This window comes from Heterodontus francisci, chromosome 13, assembly GCF_036365525.1.
Source record: "Heterodontus francisci isolate sHetFra1 chromosome 13, sHetFra1.hap1, whole genome shotgun sequence".
NCBI lineage: Eukaryota > Metazoa > Chordata > Chondrichthyes > Heterodontiformes > Heterodontidae > Heterodontus > Heterodontus francisci.
The window spans coordinates 1,837,463-1,858,647 of record NC_090383.1 but is presented as its reverse complement, the minus strand read 5'-3'; the positions used below and the strand labels follow the sequence as shown (position 1 = coordinate 1,858,647).

The following is a 21,185-nucleotide window of genomic DNA, read 5'->3' as shown; positions in this document are numbered from 1 at the left end:
TTTGTACAAATTCAAAAAAACTCAGATTACCCAGCAGGTTAGGCATGTGACTAGCTGGTTTGACCATGTCTGTTTGTGTATTTGGCCATCTTCGCAGTCAACCTGGAATGCAAGCTCCCCCATCTTCAAAGTTTGGTGATCAAAAGTTCATTGTGGGTTGTATATGTCAGGGAATGGATGCTTTGTCCTTCCAAACACTGTGTTAATATGCAAATGTCTTTTCCAGCCACAGCTGATCTGTTTAACAAGTCCTTTCTTCATCCCAGTAACAGTTTAAAATCAATGTTCATGACAAAATTAATGTGCCTCATTCTTGGCAGGTGGGGGTTTAGCATGAGAGCAGGTATCGGGAACTTTCTTGTGGTTGGTGCCAAAGGATGCCTTTTAGATCTATCAACTTACTCTAGAATCATGCTATGCATTCCTATGGCTGAAATGAGCTGATCGCTTTCAGTAGGTTGTTTTTTTTAAAAATCCCTTTTGCTTTCTTTTAAGACCAGAGGGCAACAGGCAACATTAGTTTGCATTACTACACAGCCAAAGAATGATGAACCCATTTTATATCTGTTACTTCCACAGTCTCACCACACTCTGGGTAAAGAAGTTACTCCTAAATTTCTTATTGGATTTATTGGTGACTATCTTATATTTATGACCCCTAATTTTGGGCATCTCCACAAATGGAAACATCTCTACATCTACCCTAGCAATCCCTTCAGAATTTTAAAGCCCAAGGACAGCTCGGACTGTCCTTACACCCTTTCTCCAATAAGGATGTCACATTTGACACTTTCCAATCTTCTGGCACCTCCCCGTATACAGGAAAGATTGAAAGATTATGGCAAGCCCTTCCACTGTAAATGCAACTCTTTCCTTCTTTCCATAGGAGTCAATTACCACGGCGCCACTTGTAACAAATTAAGCGCACCAGCTATTTTGGGCAGTTTAATAACTTCTTTGCACTTCATTAATCACCCCCATATTTACAGATTTACATACTGTTGTTTTGAAATCTTGGAAGCAGGAGGTCAGTTAGGGGAAGCGGCTGCTTGTGAAATAATCCTTTGGTCTTGGTGATTGAATTCCAGCTGACTGAGCCCAAAAGCCACTATGCTTTTTAAAAATTATTTATTCAGCAACTTACAAAAGCTCCGAAGAGAGGCTATGGTGAAGTCCAAGTGGCAAGGTCCTCAGTGACAGTCATGAGGAGGCTTCATAAACAGAGGCACTGTACATGGTAATATATTCAACAACCTTATTATGGTTTTACTATCCACAGCTTACAGCTCACAAATCACAGTGACACTAGAATGCTTGCGATAAGCATTAGGGGCTGTATTGATGAACAGCAACCAAGATCATCAGGCTTGAGTTGTGCTGTTGGTATCCACAGCATTAAAATACCAGGTAGCACTCTGCTACAAATGAAAATTTAGTTTAGAAAAGTTTGACTGGACCTACTGGACTGACCAGGAACTTCTAGGCCTTGGCTTCGTACTAGACTAATGAAACTGTTGTCAACATGAAACTCACGCAATGAGAGACTTCCTAAAAGCAGTCTTAAAACACAAGAAACGCTAGAAATACTCAGCAGGTCTGGCAGCATCTGTGGAGAGAGAAGCAGAGTTAATGTTTCAGGTCAGTGACCCTTCTTCAGAACTAACAAATATTAGAAATGTAAAAGGTTTTAAGCAAGTGAAGCAGGGGTGGGGCAAAAGATAACAAAAGAGGTGTTGATAGGAAAAGTTCACAGAGAATAACTGACCAGAAGGTCATGGACATTAACATACCGTTTGCCTTTCTTCCATGACTGGTCAGTTATTCTCTGTGACCCTCTGTCCTATCAACACCTTCTCTTTTGTTATCTCTTGCCCCACCCCTGTTTACTTGCTTAAAACCTTTTACATTTTCAATATTTGTCAGTTCTGATGAAGGGTCACTGACCTGAAACAATAACTCTGCTTTTCTCTATTCACAGATGCTGCCAGACCTGCTGAGTATTTCCAGCAGTTTTTGTTTTTATTTCAGATTTCCAGCATCTGCAGTATTTTGCTTTTATTTTAGTGTTTAATTCACTGCCTCTTCCAGGAATGCCTACCTTGAAGAAGTTCTGCTTTTCTCTCCGACAGGATTTTATTTTTTCTCTTTTACCTTGTTCACCTTCATTGTTTTCTATTTCCCTCCTGGTGTTTGATAAAGTGTCTACCAAAACTCGTTTTCACAGCTACATCTCCTTCCTCAGTGACTGTCTCCGGCTCCGACTTATTCCACGTGGATTCCAATTGAAGTTTCATCCCTCATGTTTTGAATCCACCCAGGATTACAGGTATCTGTGAGAAATACAACGTTCCTCGGACTGCTGTTCTTGCCACATCCTGAGTTCCACACTCAGTGTCATGCGCCGCCACATGTACACACTGGACCTCTCTCTGCAGAAGCACCGCCTCACCTTATCTCAAAGCTGTTTTACTCCGCAGTTTCATTTCATCCTTCGTCTTATCCGACGCATTAACAAAAAACTTTTTTTTGCCTTTCAGGTGTTAAGGAACGCAAGCTCCAGCAGCTGATGGGGACTAATGCCCCTCCAGATCCTTCTTCCCCTTCACTTCCCTCTGACCCCATCCCTTCTGATCTGACCCCTTGCCGTGTATTCACTATACCCTCTGACCTTCCCCTCTCTGATGCTGAACGTTCTGTACTCAGCAAAGGAACTCAGTTTTATCCCCTTACCACCCCCCCCTCCACACCTCAATGAATTTCACGCTCAGCATGACGTTGAGTTCTTCTTCCGTCACTTTCGCCTCCGTGCTCAATTCTTTGACCAGGAGACCTCCCCCCAACCAGCAGACCCATTCACCCACCTCCAGCATTCACCCTCTGGACTCTTACCCGCTCTTGATCTTTTCATTGAAAACTCCCATCGAGACATCAGCCGTCTCAATTTCTCTGCCCCCCTCACTTACTCTCACCTGTCCTCCTCTGAACTTGCTGCACTCCATTCTCTCAGGGCTAACGCCGACATTGTCATCAAACCTACGGACAAAGGTGGTGCTGTTGTTGCCTGGCGTACCGACCTCTACCTTGCAGAGGCTCAGCGCCAACTCTCAGACACTTCTTCCTACTTCCCCCTGGACCATGACCCCACCACCGAACATCAAGCTACTGTCCACACGACTGTCACTGAGCTCATCTCCTCTGGAGATCTTCCCTCGACAGCTTCCAACCTCATAGTCCAGCAACCCTTTAGGGAAGGAAATCTGCTGTCCTTACCTGGTCTGGCCTACATGTGACTCCAGATCCACAGCAATGTGGTTGACTCTTAAAATGTCTTCTGAAATGGCCTAGCAAGCACTCAGTTCTAGGGCAATTAGGGATGGACAATAAATGCTGGCCTAGCCCGTGACGTCCACATCCCACGAACGACTTAAAAAACCCCAGACAGCCCACTTCTACCTCCTTCCCAAAATCCACAAACAGACCCATTGTTTCAGCCTGTTCCTGATCCACTGAACACATTTCTTCCTATCTTGACTCTATGTTTTCTCCCCTGGTCCAGTCTCTTCCCACCTACATCTGCGACTCTTCTGATGCCCTACGTCATTTTGACAATTTCCAGTTTCCTGGCTCTAACCGCCTTCTCTTCACTATGGATGCCCAATCTCTCTACACCTCCATCCCCTATCAGGACGGTTTGAGGCCTCTCCGCTTCTTCCTTGAACACAGACCCAACCAGTCCCCATCCACCACTCCACTCCTGCACCTGGCTGAACTTGTTCTCATATTGAACAACTTCTCCTTCAACTCCACTCAATTCCTTCAAGTAAAAGGTGTTGCTATGGGTACCCGCATGGGTCCCAGTTATGCGTGTCTTTTTGTGGGATACGTCGAACATTGCTTGTTCCAATCCCACTCAGGCCCCCTCCCCCAACTCTTTTTCCGGTACATTGATGACTATATCGGTGCCGTTTCCTGCTCCTGCCCCGAACTGGGAAACTTTATCAACTTTGCTTCTAATTTCCACCCTTCTCTCACCTTTACACGGTCCATCTCCAACACTTCCCTTCCTCGACTTCTCTGTTTCCATCTCTGGGAACAGGCTGTCTACTAATATTCATTATAAGCCCACCGACTCCCACAGCTACCTTGACTACACTTCTTCACACCCTGCCTCCTGTAAGGACTCCATTCCATTCTCCCAGTTTCTCCGACTCCGATGCATCTGCTCTGATGATGCTCCCTTCCATGACAGCGCTTCTGCTATGTCTTCCATTTTCCTCAACCGAGGATTCCCCCTCCCACCCCACTGTTGCTGACAGGGCCCTCAACCGTGTCAGGCCAATTTCCCGCACCTCTACCCTCACCCCTTCCCCTCCCTCCCAGAACCGTGACAGGGTTCCCCTTGTCCTCACTTTCCACCCCATCAGCCTCCATATCCAAAGGATCATCCTCCGCCATTTCCGCCACTTCCAGCGGGATGTCACTACCAAACCCATCTTCCCCTCCCTTCCACTGTCAGCATTCCGAAGGGATCGTTCCCTCCGCGACACCCTCGTCCACTCCTCCATTACCCCACCACCTCGTCCCCTTCCCACGGCACCTTCCGCTGCAATCACAGGAGGTGTCATACCTGCCCATTTACCTCCTCTCTCCTCACTATCCAAGGCACCAAACACTCCTTTCAGGTGAAGCAGCGATTTACTTGTACTTCTTTCAATGTAGTATACTGTATTCACTGCTCACAATGTGGTCTCCTCTACACTGGGGAGATCAAACGCAGATTGAGTGACCGCTTTGCGGAACACCGCCGCTCAGTCCGCAAGCAGGACCCCGAGCTTCCAGTTGCTTGCCATTTCAACACCCCCCTCCCCCACCCCTACTCTTATGCTCACATCTCTGTCCTGGGTTTGCTGCAGTGTTCCAGCACATCAACGCATGCTCGAGGAACAGCATCTCATTTCCCAATTATGCACACTACAGCCTGCCAGACTGAACATTGAGTTCAATAATTTTAGAGTATGACGGGCCCCCCTTTTTATTTTTAGTTATTTTTTTCTTTTTTCTTTATTTGTTTATTTTATTTTAATTTGTTTAGTTTGATTCTACTGTGCCTACCCACTTTTCTTTTTGTGTTTGTGCTTGGAGCCAGGGCTGTTCATTTTACAGTCAATTGACACCCCCTCTGTACTAACGCATTGTCTTTCAGCACACCATTAACATACCGTTTGCCTTTGTTCCATGACCTTCTGGCCAGTTATTCTCTGTGACCTTGTCCTATCAACACCTCTTTTGTTATCTCTTACCCCACTCCCACTTTACTTGCTTAAAACCTTTTATATTTCTAATATTTGTCAGTTCTGATGAAGGGTCACTGACCTGAAACATTAACTCTGCTTCTCTCTCCACAGATGCCGCCAGACCTGCTGAGTATTTCCAGCATTTCTTGTTTTTATTTCAGATTTCCAGCATCTGCAGTATTTTGCTTTTGTTTTAAAATGCTTTGGCTGAAAACACACCCAAATTATTCTACAGTTTGCCGATACATCAGGTATAGCAAGGGTAATAGGCAGAGAAAAACTACTACCATTCTTACTCAGCTCCAATAATGTGCTTCAATCACAATCAAAAGAACCCCTCAACTGCAGCAACTCTGTCTTCAGTCTATGAATGAAAACATTGCTAAGACATGGACTGACAATGGCTAAAATCATTTATGACCTTTAAAGCTAACCAGGGAAATTGTACCCATCAGTTTCTCCCATGTTCAAACCTATATCATAGATGTGAAACAACAGCGTTTTTAATCAGAATGTTCTGAATCAAAAATGCCGCCCATTCAGAAAAGCTTCCAGTTTTAAATGACAATTAAGTTTAACTAGATCAGTTTCTCATTAGAAAAAAAACAGCTGAATGCTAACCAAATTTTACAAAACCATGAAGGATATAGATTATTGTGTAGAACCAGGAATTATACTAACAGGAAAACATAACCATAAGCTAAGTGTAATTTAAGTCTGATATAGTAAAACAATCTGGATTTATATAGCACCTTCAATGCAAAAAAGTCCCAAAGCGCTCCATAGAAGAACAGAGGAATAACACTGAGTCAAAGATGATATTAGGAGTGAATAAAAGCATGGTCAAAGAGGTAGGTTTTAAAAGAGGATCTTAAAGAGAGAGATAGCTAGGCGGAGAGGTTGAGGGAGGGAACTCCAAAGTTTAGGATGAAGGCACAGCCGCCAGTGGTTGGACAAAGGGAGTGGGGGATATACAATGGCCCAGAGTTCTTGGAGGGTTAAATGGCTGAAGGAGTTAGCAGGAGTTAGGAACAGACAAGGTCATGGAAGGATGTGAATATATGAGGGTGAGAATTTTAACAAGGCCATGTAGGTCAGCAAGTCCAGGGGTGATGGGGGTATGGGATTGGGTGATGGGCAAGAGGGATTTGATGTGGGATTGATTTGGTGTGGGACAGGATTCAGGTAGCAGAGTTTTGGTAGGCTCAAATTTATGGAGCATGGAAGATGGGAAGTTGGCTGGGAGGGCATTGGATGTTGATTCTGGATGAAACAAAAGCACAGAATGGGGTTTCAGGAGCTGATGGGCTGAAGCAGGAATGGACTCAGTTAATGTGGAGTGGAAGGGAGCGGTCTTTGTATTTGAAAGGATATGGGGTCAGAAGCTCAAGTCAGTCAAATAGCAAGCTGAGGTTTCCAACAGTCTGGTTCAACCAGAGACACTGGCAGTGAGGAAATGTAATGGTGGTGAGGGAACAGAGTTTATGGTAGAGGCAATGGCTTCGGTTTTCCCAGTGTTTTAATTGGAGGAACTTGTAGCTTATCTAGTCAGAAGCAGAGTGGTCGAGGGAGGTGATGGTGAGGTACAGCTGGGTGTCGTCAGTGTATATTTGGAACCTGACATCAGGTCTTCCACGATTTCATCAAAGGGTAGCATGTTGATGAGAAATGGTTGGCGCCAAGGATAGGTCCTTAAGGGACTACAGAGATAACACTACAGGGGCAGGAAGATAATCTATTGCAGGAGATTCCTTGGCTACAACTGCATAGGTAAGATTAGAAACAGGCGAGGGCAGTACCACTCAATTGGATAGAGGTGAGTTGATGGAGGAGGAGGATGCAGGAAGGCTTGCTAGTGCTGTTGGGGATGGTTTAATCTAGTTTGGCAGGGGGATGGAACCGGAGCGCAGTCTTAGATAGGACAATTTCAGGGCAGGGAACAGGAGGCAGAAAATTAGTGAGTGACTCTGAAAGACAGAAGAAGCAAAGGTTAAAAAGTGTGCAGCACAGGAATTTGGCAGTATTAAAGGGTATTTATTTAAATGCAAGGAGTATAGTAAATAAAGCCGATGAGTTGAGGGCACAGATAGACACATGGCTACATGATATCATTGCTATAACAGAAACTTGGCTTAAAGAGGGGCAAGAATGGCAGTTCAACATCCCTGGATACAGAGTTTTCAGGCGGAATAGAGAGGGGGATAAAAAAGGATGGGGTGTAGCATTATTAGTTAAGGAATCAATAACAACTTTGAGGAGGAATGATATGCTAAATGAGTCATCAAACGAGGCCATTTGGGTGAAGCTCAGAAATAAAAAAGGGGCAGCCACATTACTAGGAGTGTACTACAGACTCCCAAATAGTGTGGGAGATAGAAGAACAAATATGCAGGCAAAAACTATAGGGCAATAATAGTTGGGGATTTCAACTACCTCAATATCAACTGGGATACAAACAGTGTGAAGGGCACAGAGGCGACAAAATTCTTGAACTGTGTTCAAGAGAACTTTTTTAGCCAGCACTCAAGAAGCCCAATGAGAGCGGGCATAATTCTAGATTTAGTCTTCGGTAATGAAGCTGGGCAAGTGGATGAAGTAACAGTGGGTGACCATTTTGGAGATAGTGACCATAATACAGTAAGTTTTAGCATAATCATGGAAAGGGACAAAGATAAAACAGGAGTAAATGTTCTAAATTGGGGGAAGGCAAATTTAACGAAACTGAGAGGTGACCTGGCGAAAGTGGACTGGATACAGCTACTTGAAGGAAAATCAGTGGCAAGCCAGTGGGAGGCATTCAAAAGCGAGATACTACAGGCACAGTGCCGCCATGTCCCCACAAAGATAACAGGTGGAACTGCCAAATCTAGAACCCCCAGTTAGCTAGAGGCTTACAGGGTAAGATAAAACAGAAAAAGAAAGCTTATGACGGTGACAACAAACTAAATACTTTAGAAAGCCTAGAGGAGTATAGAAAGCGCAGGGGTGAAGTAAAAAAGGAAATTAGAAAAGCAAAGAGAGGACATGAAAAATTATTGTCAAGTAAAATCAAGGAAAACCTGAAGAAGTTTTATCAGTACATGAAGAACAAAAGGATAACTACAGAAAGGGTAGGAGCATCAACTGAGGGACAGGATAAACTGCCACTTAGAAAGGCACGGATTAATCAGGGATAGTCAGCATGGATTTGTTAGGGGAAGGTCATGTCTTAATAATGTCATGATCCTGCACTTTTTGTCAGAATATGCGGTTTGCCTTTAAGTCTTGCAAGGGATCAATACGGCTTTAAGAACCTGCAAGCCTTAGGAGTTACAGGAAGGTGCATTTTCATTGCCGTAGAAACGGCCATTTGGAGACTGCGATTCAAAGAGTGCATTCTCGATACCATGAAAACAGCTACTGGGAGCGAGCCTGATGCGATACATTTGTTACAATTCAGTTTGAACTGGCAGTTAGTAAGACAGTTTGTCCTAACTGAACACAGACAGAAGACAGACAGCTGTGGTGTCAGCACTGAAAAAGAGCTCTCAACCATTTAAACTGAAGGAAATTGGATTTTTGTCTGTTTAATTATCTCTCGAAATTCTAAAAAATCAAGCCAAGACAGAGATCTCTGGTAGTTTAAATTGAAGAAAGGGAAGTTAGACTGTGACAATCTTTTATCCCTTAAAAAACTCTAAAGTCAGATTGATTCCATTGAAAGCGTTTGCTAGTTGTTAGTTGTTGAAATTCGCTGGAGAAGGAAAGCATCACCTACTGAAGTTAGAATACGGACTGTTCTACTGTGGAAGAACCTTTATTCCCGCATCGAACAACATTCTGCGAGGACTTCAAACAACATTGGACTGTAAATTTGCAAGGACTCTAATTTTTTTCTATTTTAAATGTTGTTTATATCTTCATGGCGTTTAAGAATTTAGTTCTTGTAATTAAAGAGTTAGCCTCATTTGGGGGTTAATAGATGGTACAATTTGGTGAGTCTTCCTTTAATTTGGAAAGATTTTCCAACGGTATGTTAGCCGATCTGTGGAACAACGGGATTGAATTAATAGTGCGTTGGTCCCACCACAATCAGAATCATATATTTTGACTGGGGGCTTTGACAGGAGCAGTCGGTCTAACACTAACTTAATTGAGTTTTTTGAGGAAGTAACAAGAAGGATTGATGAGGGTAGTGCAATGGATCTGGTCTACATGGATTTTAGTAAGGCATTTGACAAGGTCCTGCATGGCAGACTGGTCAGTAAAATGAAAGCCCATGGGATACAGGGGAATGTGGCAGTTGGATCCAGAATTGGCTCAGGACCTGGAAACAAAGGGATGATTTTGTGAATGGAAAGCTGTTTCCAGTGGCATTCCACAGGGCTCAGTGTTGGGTCCCTTGCTGTTTGTGATATATATTAATGATTTGGACTTAAATGTGGGAGGCATGATTGGGAAATTTGCTGCTGACACAGAAATTGGCTGTGTAGTTGATAGTGAAGAGGATAGCCGTAGACTCCAGAAAGATATCAATAGTTTGGTTGAGTGGACGGAAAAGTGGCGAATGGAATTCAATTCAGAGAAATGTGAGGTAATGCATTTGGAAAGGGCAAATAAACGGGATGATACTAAGAGGGGTAGAAGATGTGAGAGACCTTGGAGTGCATGTTCACAGGTCCCTGAAGGTGGCAGGACAGGTAGAGTCATAGAGTTATAGTTAGAGTGGTGACGAAGGCATATGGAATGCTTTCCTTTATTGGCTGAGATACAGAATACAAAAGCTGGAACTGTATTAAACACTGGTTAGGCCACAGCTGGAGTATTGCGTACAGTTCTGGTCACCACATTATATAAAGGACATAATTGCTTTGGAGAGAGTACAGAGGAGATTTACAAGAATGTTGCCAGGGCTTGAAAGGTGCAGCTATGAGGAAAGATTGGATAGGCTAGGGTTGTTTTCCTTAGAACAGAGGAGGCTGAGAGGAGACTTAATTGAGGTATACAAAATTATGAGGGGCCTAGATAGAGTAGACAGGAAGGACCTGTTTCCCCTAATGGAGAGGTCAATTACCAGGGGACACAGATTTAAGGTGATTGGTAGAAGGATTAAAGAGGACATGAGGAAAATCTTTTTCACCCAGAGGGTGGTGGGTGTCTGGAATTCACTGCCAGGAACGGTGGTGGAGGCAGATACCCTCAATTCCTTTAAAAGGTACCTGGATATGCACCTGAAGTGCTGTAACTTGCAAGGCTATGAACCAGGTGCTGGAAGGTGGGATTAGATTGGGAGGCTAGTTTTTTCGGCCGGCACTGACATGACGGACTGAATGGCCTCCGGTGCCGTAGTTTTCCTATGGTTTTCTGATGTGGTTAACTGTGTCAAAGGCAGCAGAAAGGTCAAGAGAATTAGCAGATATAGTGCACCATAGTCACCATCACAGAGGACATCATTTCTGACTTCAAATGCTGACAGTTTCAGTGCTGTGGCGAAGTGGAAACCCGATTGCGAAAAGATAGGCACAGACGTGGGAGGTGATAACACATTCAAGGACTTTGAAAGGGAAAGGGAGATTAGAGATGGAGCAACATTTTGCAAGGACATAAGGAGTCAAGATTGGGTTTTGGAGGAGGGGTTGATCATGGCAGATTTGAAAGTGCGTGGGACATTATCCAAGGAGAAGCCAACATTTACAATATCAGGTAGTAAGGGGGCCAAGAGGGAAGTTGAGGGATCAGCATTTTAGTTGGAATAGGGTAAGAAGTGAATTTCATTGACAAGATGAGCTAGGAGAAAACATGAGGGAAGATAGGAGAGAAACAATAAAAAGATGCGGGTGTAGGGTTAAGACAGAAGGGACTCTTGGCTTGGTAACTGCTGACTTAGTTGAATTACTAATTCAAATGGAAGTAAGTAACATTCAATTGTTACTATGTCAAAAGAATGATTGTGTGGGTTCTAAAATATTACCAAAACAACAAACAGGGCTGAACAGCCAATATTATTCTTATGGCCTTAAGGTCTTGTATCACATCTGGATAATTGATAGATATCACAAAACTTTAAAGTTAATTATATTATGGTCATGAAACAAAACAGTTTGAAATCAGAAGAGTTTTTTTGTAAACTACCCAAAGCACAAAGTTTACGCTATTTATTTTTTGTTCCTGAGCACTGCGGTTCAGTGCCAGTTATATTGTTGATTTTATCCACTACTGGAATTTATATCTTTCATGTCCATTACTGAGCTTTAGCACACATACGACCTGTGGTCGGGACTGCCAAGTTTTATTGTGATATCAAGACAGTTTTACAAGAATAAAAAATGTGAAGTAACAACAAGCAACAGCTTTACTGAAAATATATACAGTTTTATCAAAATATTTGCTATCCTGAACATACTGCAATAAAATAAAACTTTCTACCTTCTATATCAGGATCATCATCTGGATCTCCAAATGGATTCAATCCCTGGGCATCAAGCTCTCCAAATGGGTCAAGTCTTGTAATAGGGGATTCCTCCTCCTCTTCCAAAAAGTTGAGTTTATTTATAAGTTCTGGAAAAGGTGAAGTTACAAATATTTTATTCCACCATTCTCGCATAAGATTTTCTACTTGCAAAAGGAAAAACCCTAATTCTATGGATAAAACTGTGATTAAAAAGTACAAGATCAATATTAAAGTATCAACTTAAAAAAATAATAATAATTTGGTCCTCCTCGAGTTAGCTCAAAATGGAATCTGCTGCACCCAGCCAAAATTTTGAAATGCAACAAAGTGGGTAGAACTGTGGCAGAGTTTTGGAACAGTGACATACAATAGGAGAGAAATTCAGTTTCTGCACTTTGCTCACATGCTGATCTACTCTACACTATGCAAAGCTGTACCGTGCAGGTAGGTGATGAGCAAAGGTGAGGCATCCCCTTATGAGGCAAAATTGGCAGATCTGGAATGTGGCACAACTGATGGTTCTCAAGGATTGGCATGGACAAAACTTCTGGGAGCAAGTGACTTGCCTCTTGGTGGTAGGGACGTATTACCTGGCAGAATGAGTGATAGGGATAATTCTCTAGAAAATAAGTCCAATACTACAATAAATGTTTCAATGTAAATTCATTAACCGTTATCCTTAATTATATTTTCATGTAATTCATTCCATTAGGACTTTGTCGATACTAGACCAGTGTATTAATAAGGGTCTCATACTTGTATATGAACATAAGAATTAGGAGCAGGAGGAGGCCACTCGGCCCTTCGAGCCTGCTCTGCCATTCAATAAGTTCATGGCTGAACTGATTACTCCACATTTCCACCTACCTAACCTTCCACCCCTTGATATAATCTCTGATTATATCATGCACTAATACCCCAAGATCATCGTAAATATATGAAAACCCATCAGGCTAGCTTTTTAATCTTTAAAATCCCTTACCCTTTAGGCGCTTTAGTCAAATTAAAAGCTATATTATAGTAACATTTCTTAGCCAACTGAGAATTAGAGGCACCTGCTCCTTTATGAGGCATTTGAACTAGGACCATGTGATCTTTTGGATCAAACTGGACCAGCACAAAGTATCTTGTGTGATCTCCAGTTCAGCATCAGATTAGAATCATAGAAACACAGAAACTTTACAGCACAGAAAGGGGCCATTTGACCCATCACATTTGTGCCTGCCGAAAAAGCCACCCAACCTAATCCCACTTTCCAGCATCCTGAATTCTCTCACCACAGACATGCCTATTAACAATGGCAGAGTTTAATTAATGATAATTATTACAATCAGCAGCCCACTATCGAACAACAGTTTACTAATCAGCGGTACAAAGGAAACAAGGCTGACAAGTACAATCAATGGAGCATCTGATTCATTGAAAAGTACCTATTGCCTTTTTTCTTCATTCAATATAATCCACTGTTATGATCCTGTAGTTTTTCTTCTTTTCCAGCAAGTATGTGGTTTGCCTTTAAGGCTGTAAAGGGATCAGTACTACTTTAAGAATAAGTAAGCCTCAAATTTCCAAGATGATGCATTTTTGATTGCCGTTGGATACAACCATACAGAGAGGAAACCAACCAGCTTCAAAGAATGCATCCTGGTTACCCAGCAACAGCCATTCAGAGACCAAGGACCGGATATGCAATGTTGCGATTAACTGTTTGAACTGGCTTTCTATTTTGAGACAAACTATTCTAACAGAGACAGACAGCTGTTCTGCCAGCATATACTGAAGGAAATAAGAGTTCTCCCTCGGTTTATTTAAACTCTATTTATTATACTCTCAGAATTCCGATAGCTCAAGCCAGACTAATTTCTTTAAAGAAAATAAGCAATCACTTTAACTACTGAACTACAATTGCTGAATTCATCGCTGGAAGAAGAGCATCACTTCAATTGGAACTAGACTACTGACTGTTCTACTGTTGAAGAACCTTTTTTCCCCCATCGGACGGCTGTGAGGACTTCAAAGACCTTGGACTGTTCCACATTGGAAGATTCCACTTTGGCAGGAGCGTAAATCTGTACGGACACTAATTTTTTCTATTTTAAATGTTGTTTATATCTTAGTAGTGTTTAAGAATTTAGTTTTTCTAATTAAATAGTTAATTTGCTGATCTAAGGACACCTGGTTTGGTTGGTCTCATTCGGGGGTTAATAGATGGTCAATTTGGCTGTGGTTTTCTTTAATTTGGAAAGTTTAAACGGATATGTTAGGTGATCTATGGAGTGGCGGGACTGATTTGGCAGTGCATTGCTCCCACTGCAATCAGAATTATATATTTTGATTGGGGCTTTGTTTTGAGCAGTCGATTGTAACACCACAAGTTAAGGTAATAATTTGAGGAGAACCACGGACACACTCGAGTTCCACTAAGGCGTCAAGAACAACCCCAACAAATTTGCAGGTCCTGTATTTTAGTTACGGCAGTTCTAAAACCCTAGTCAAAGTAAGGTAATACATTGCAGATATCCTGCAAGTTTGTCTCATGCAGAGAAGCCTGAGTGATAAATGCTGACTGCATTGATTGTGCCAAGCAAATACTGAAGCTGTGGCTCGGACACCAGAGAGCTCAATTTCTCATTTTCATAAGGAAGAGAGAATCTCTATCCACAAAGTCAAGGAGTTGAGCATTCATATTTTCACCATCACACCAACAGACTAAACAAATGTATTAACATCTTTGGTCTTATGAAGTTCTGACATTATTTCGGCTAATAAAGCGAACAGTAGATCATTTTCAGCGGAGGGTGCCATATGATTCAGGGGAACTCAACAATCAAAGCCTCAATTTCATAGTCCTTTAGCAGAAATCACAGCAAAGTGCAATTTTCCATAACTCTGGCATGCTATGGAATCCAGAGGATCAAATAGATTCAGCAAGAAATTACAAACAGAGATCAGCTTTTGAGCAGGAAATATTGCACATCATTCCACCTTTAATAAAGCTGGAAACCAAAAATTGCAATATTCCAAAGTTTTTCCAGGTGCTGGTGGAATAAATTAAACACAAATAGTTGCTGCATAAAACCAGCTGGTGCTCAAGAGCATTAAGTATGGCACAGTGAAGATTGTTTGGCCCATCAAACCTGTCTCCACAGAGCACGCAAAATATTCCCTATTGAAGAACCTACCCCATCTTTGGAGGTAAAGTTGTGCAGAAAAACGCCCTATGGTAATCAAGCAAATCTCAGACCGTCCATATTCACTGTTTGTTCAATCCCCAACAGCTACCCTCCTCAGGTGACATCCCCCACTCCTGTTGCAGGAGCATCAGAAACAGGAAGGTTAGATCTTCGCTGTCTACACATCCTCAAAACTCCAACAAAAGCAAACACCACAGATGCTCAAAACCTACAGTCCTGTTCTAGATATTTATCTATAAATTGGTGGAAAAGTAAACTGACTGGGCTCAATTATTTCTGAAATTATTTTTAAGAGCGTCAGCCATAGCTGAGTTGGTAGTGCACTCGCCTCTGAGTCACCAGGTTCAAGCCCCACTCCAGGGCTTGACACTCCACTGCAGTACTGAGAGAGTGCTGCACTGTCAGAGGTGCTGTCTTTCAGATGAGACGTTAAAAGGAGGGCCCGTCTGCCCCCTCAGATGGATGTAAAAGATCCAATGGCACTATTTTGAAGAACAGCAGGGGATTTATCCCCGGTGACCTGGCCAATATTTATCCCTCAATCAACATCACTAGAACAGATTATCTGGTCATCATCATATTGCTATTTGTGGGAGCTTGCTGTGTGCAAATTGGCTGTCGCGTTTCCTACATTACAACAGTGACTACACTTCAAAAAGTACTTCATTGGCTGTAAAGTGCTTTGAGACATCTAGTGGTCATGAAAGGTGCTATTTAAATGCAATTTTCTTTAATTTAAAATAAGTTCACATATCCACGCCTGCATAAAGGCAAATAAAATTCTCTCTGGCTTAAGTCCCACTAATTTTGAACCCATGTCTGTAGCTCTTAACTCACTGTTGAAGTTAAGTCACTGAATGCAAGATAATTAATGTGATTTTTTTTTTGGATTTCCCAAGCCAGGAACTATTACAACCTCAGCATGAGATTGGGCAATTGCACAACGTTATCATATTGTGTTACAGACGTGCACTCACCAGCAATGGGGTTGAGACTCTCCAAACTCGGTCAATGCAAGGTCCTCAGAAACAGTATAGTGAGGAGATTTTCACCCCATCCAACTGGGTTGGAAACAATGCAGGTTTGATATGAGCAAGGGCAGCATGCTAACTAACTGTAGTATTCAATCCTTTGCACAACTCAAAAGTACAGACCTGGAGACTTTAGGCGGGCCCAAACAACAGCAAATCATCTAATTCAACTAAATACCAGAGCTTGAATAGCTTCTGGAACAAGATAGCTTTGAATCTCCTGAAGTTCAACAGGGTAATCTGGTTGCTCAAGATCACTCGAATTTGTCAGTTTCTGAGAACTCCGAAAACCAAAGTGGAAGGTAATTAATGAGATCGGCCATCACCATTACTAATACACTTGTTTACTGAGGTCACTAACCACAGTGCTTGGAACACCTGGAGCGGGACTGACTGGCTTATGTTCCAAGTTTTGGCCAGCTGGTATGGCAACTGATTGGTATTGTTGTCAGAAGCTGCCAGCCTAGAATTTGCCCAAGCATGAATTCCATGATCTTTATGTCGTCATTGTCGACAGGAATAGTGCTGGAAGACTGGAGGATAGCAAATGTTGTCCCCTTGTTCAAGAAGGGGAGTAGAGACAGCCCTGGTAATTATAGACCTGTGAGCCTTACTTCGGTTGTGGGTAAAATGTTGGAAAAGGTTATAAGAGACAGGATTTATAATCATCTTGAAAAGAATAAGTTCATTAGCGATAGTCAGCACGGTTTTGTGAAGGGTAGGTCGTGCCTCACAAACCTTATTGAGTTTTTCGAGAAGGTGACCAAACAGGTGGATGAGGGTAAAGCAGTGGATGTGGTGTATATGGATTTCAGTAAGGCGTTTGATAAGGTTCCCCACGGTAGGCTATTGCAGAAAATACGGAAGTATGGGGTTGAAGGTGATTTAGAGCTTTGGATCAGAAATTGGCTAGCTGAAAGAAGACAGAGGGTGGTGGTTGATGGCAAATGTTCATCCTGGAGTTTAGTTACTAGTGGTGTACTGCAAGGATCTGTTTTGGGGCCACTGCTGTTTGTCATTTTTATAAATGACCTGGAAGAGGGTGTAGAAGGGTGGGTTAGTAAATTTGCGGATGACACGAAGTTCGGTGGAGTTGTGGATAGTACCGAAGGATGTTGTAGGGTACAGAGGGACATAGATAGGCTGCAGAGCTGGGCTGAGAGATGGCAAATGGAGTTTAATGCGGAAAAGTGTGAGGTGATTCACTTTGGAAGGAGTAACAGGAATGCAGAGTACTGAGCTAATGGGAGGATTCTTGGTAGTGTAGATGAACAGAGAGAGCTTGGTGTCCAGGTACATAAATCCCTGAACGTTGCTACCCAGGTTAATAGGGCTGTTAAGAAGGCATATGGTGTGCTAGCTTTTATTAGTAGGGGGATCGAGTTTCGGAGCCACGAGGTCATGCTGCAGCTGTACAAAACTCTGGTGAGACCGCACCTGGAGTATTGCGTGCAGTTCTGGTCACCGCATTATAGGAAGGATGTGGAAGCTTTGGAAAGGGTGCAGAGGAGATTTACTAGGATGTTGCCTGGTATGGAGGGAAGGTCTTACGAGGAAAGGCTGAGGGACTTGAGGTTGTTTTCGTTGGAGAGAAGGAGGAGGAGAGGTGACTTAATAGAGACATATAAGATAATCAGAGGGTTAGATAGGGTGGATAGTGAGAGTCTTTTTCCTCGGATGGTGATGGCAAACACGAGGGGACATAGCTTTAAGTTGAGGGGTGATAGATATAGGACAGATGTTAGAGGTAGTTTCTTTACTCAGAGTAGTAGGGGCGTGGAATGCCCTGCCTGCAACAGTAGTAGACTCGCCAACTTTAAGGGCATTTAAGTGGTCACTGGATAGACATATGGATGAAAATGGAATAGTGTAGGTCAGATGGTTTCACAGGTCGGCGCAACATCGAGGGCCGAAGGGCCTGTACTGCGCTGTAATGTTCTAATTCTAATTCTAATGCAAGAGAAACAATAATGCATAAGGCAAGGACCAAAGATTTAACAGCCGCAACTAAACTTCAACCTGTGAATAATCCACTTCTCCAAAAGAATGTTTTGGATCTTATTCTGAATGGGTTTTGAAAACTGGAAAACCTGGGGAGCAAGACAACTGCGATCGTCTGCTATCAATACTGAGAGAAAGCTAAACTAGCATAGAATGAGATTTTTACAGTACCAAAAAAGGCCATTTGGCCCACAGTTTTGTGCCAGCTCTCTGAAAAAGCTAACCACTTAGTTTCATTGCCCCTCCCTTTCCCAAAGATTTATCCACACCCCTTTGAAAAAGTCAGGGAATCTATGTCCCAAAAACCCTCCACATAAAAACAAAATCTCCTTGCCCATGTTTTATAGACAGCGAGCTTAAACTTATGCTGTCTAGTTAGCCCAAATTAGTTTTACCCTGTTTATCCTGTCAAAACTCCCTTCATACTTTTGAGGAACGATCAAATATCCACTTATTCAAATCTATTCTAATATAAAAGAGCCTGTAGTCTCTCCTTATAATGAAAGCCTCGCATCCTGCCAAAAAGTTAATGAATCTCTATGAGACCTTTGACATCTTTTCAAAAGCAGATGCACAAAACTGCGCACAATATTTTAACTGCTGCCATATCAATAATTTAACTTGAGGTTCTGCATCCTAATTTAAAGGATTTTCAATTTTCTTTCCATTATTAATCAATCTATTGACGGAACCGAGCCTCTAATGCTGCTAATGCCTTTTCCATATTTGGTTTTGCCAACGTTACTGAATATGGAACTGAATTATCAGTTAATGGCATAGTCAGGTAGAACTCAACCACATTGACCAGAACCTACAGTCAGAACCTGTACCAATATAAAAGGAGATGGCTGAAATTGCTGCTCAGTTAGAAACTAACATGTAGGGTAGTCCACATGTAACTTCTCCAATTCAGCAGATGATTTGGGGGAGGTGGGGGGGGGTGGGGGGGAGGGGAGGGGTTCAGGGTTTGGGAAGAGGGATACAAAAATGACCTCCTTGAACTTGCTTCAAGTCCCAGTGATTGACCACATCTCATTTTCGCAAAGAACCACATAAGTTTCAACCCTGATGATATAAATGATTTTTATATCTCAGTCTGGTTCAGTAGCAGATGCATGAAGTGTCAATAAAAGGCATGACACAGTGGGATGTTGAACCATATCCGTGATCATCCACTTACAGAATTCCCAATGTCAGATCCATTGTTGAGGGAAGTGCAAATCAGAAGTCAGGCATTTTCTCTTTCAGCCAACTCTCATATACTTTCTAGCAGCTGTTTTCAGAACAGCAGAAAACACCTGGAAACAACTGAACTTGTTAATCCGAGGTGTCTGCGAAACTATGAATGAGGAAGAGGAGACAAAACAAAACAAACAGGAATCTTATCCTCAGAAACAGGAAAATATGACATAAGGTAGTCTTAGAAACCTCCTCGTGTTTACTCTCTTGAAAATCAGGGCATACTACATACTTTGCCTCCCACTTGAGTGTGAGTTGGCTCTGAAGTTAACAAGTGTGCTTGCCTGAAATGAGAAGGAAATTCAAAGCAGAACTTAAAACCTGGGCATACATATAAATATTTTCCAGTGCTGGTTGGGGAAGATCACATGTTTCCACCTGAAAAGGTCAAAGTGATAGTGATCACTCCCAACTGGCTAACCTACCCATGATATGTAAACTATAACAAAGAAGAAAAACAGGTTATTCAATAAACGGTACTTTTTTGACTATGACATTAAGATGTAGTTTTAATGTAAGAGCTTATACCTATTCAGAATAAAATCTATTACGAGCAGGTATAGGAAACAGTACATTACACATATACTGCTGCATCACAGACAGCAAATAAATATAGCACATGCTCACAATTACAAAATAGCATAATAGCAGATGCAAGAAAATAAAGGCAAAAGCAAGACGTATAAAGTGACAGAACATTACAGCTCATCAATTACAGCACAGAAGCAGAAGAGAAAGGAAGAAAGCTTGTAGACCTTCAGAGGAACTGGTTGATTTAGCTGCAGGCTTATTTGCTTGTTTTAGGCAGTCATCTTGTTCTTCATCTAAGCTGCTCAGAGCATTCAACTGGTTTACTATCTCTGTAAACAGAAGCCAGTTGAAATAATGAGGTGGTCAGGAATTTCTGCAACAAGCAACAGAGGCAAACAACTCCCTAATGACATTTCTTATCAGATTCATGCTATTCCTCATTTGCAATTCTCACAGGAGTTTGACGTTTCTCAAATTGTGCAGTTGGTGAGTCTTTCTTCCAGTTACTTGAAAAATGAACTGAAGAGACAGCTTTGTTTGAAACTCTTTTGCTTAACTTCCAAATACAGTTGCCAGAGTTGTCTTCTATTATGCAATATTACAGCTGCTACAGTTGTGTTTTAGCATTACCACATTGAGAACAGATGAGGTTAAAAGCATTAAACTTGAGATTTACATTTTTGTAATAGTTTTACAAGATTCTTACATTTGAGAACATTAGTCAGGATTAGCTTTCCAATCTTGAAAGAATGAAGAAAATACAATATTACATTAACAATGGCAATTCTGATGATACTGTAAGGTAGAAGACAGCATGTTTTAATAAAACCAATAGAAAAACTGTAATCTTAAAAACTGCCCCACGGTTGTGTTCTGAAAGATGTATTCACAGTCTTCCATTGAATTCCTGACCTCAGTATCCTAGTGTTGCAAGCTACAAATCAAAGACTCACACGGGGAAAGATTTTAAAAGAAAGGTGTCATTTTGGGAAGCTCTTGAATGTCTTTTAGCAGTGAGTTTCAGAGCAGCGTGACTGAGGTCTGGAAGCAGGCCATTCTTTTGTCACTTTCTTTAAGATATAATAGCTTTCTCAAACAACAGATGAGAGAAAGAAAAGAATTTTGTCAAAAACCAGTACTACTCTTTCAAAATAAATTCCTCTCTTTACCAGGGACAGTTGTCAAAAGCCACCAAGTCCTCAATCTTTGGCATCCTCTCCAAATGCCAATCAAGCAGTTTCCATAGAGTTTTATTTGGGGCTGTCACACAAGCCGACATCAAAATCTGCCTTTTTAAAAATCCATTCATGGGATATGAGCATCACTTTCAAGGCCAGCATTTGTTGCCCATCCCTAATTGCCCTTGAGAAGGTAGTGATGAGCCACCACCCTGAAACACTGCAGTCTGTGTGGGGTAGGTACATCCACAGTGCTGTTAGGAAGGGAGTTCCAAGATTTTGACCCA

General features: G+C 42.0%; 1 protein-coding gene across 5 annotated transcripts in view; it reads right to left on the bottom strand.

The window, feature by feature from the left end:
- Positions 1 to 21,185, bottom strand: part of ehbp1 (EH domain binding protein 1) — a 438,779-nt gene that overhangs the window by 256,043 nt on the left and 161,551 nt on the right. For 4 of the 5 annotated variants that reach the window (XM_068044225.1, XM_068044227.1, XM_068044226.1 and 1 more), the window contains exon 8: positions 11,700 to 11,831. In XM_068044225.1, the coding sequence (XP_067900326.1) occupies positions 11,700 to 11,831 (132 nt within the window). Of the gene's footprint in view, positions 1 to 11,699; positions 11,832 to 19,944; positions 20,050 to 21,185 lie in introns of all 5 variants that reach the window. The other variant, XM_068044229.1, reaches the window with a different exon arrangement.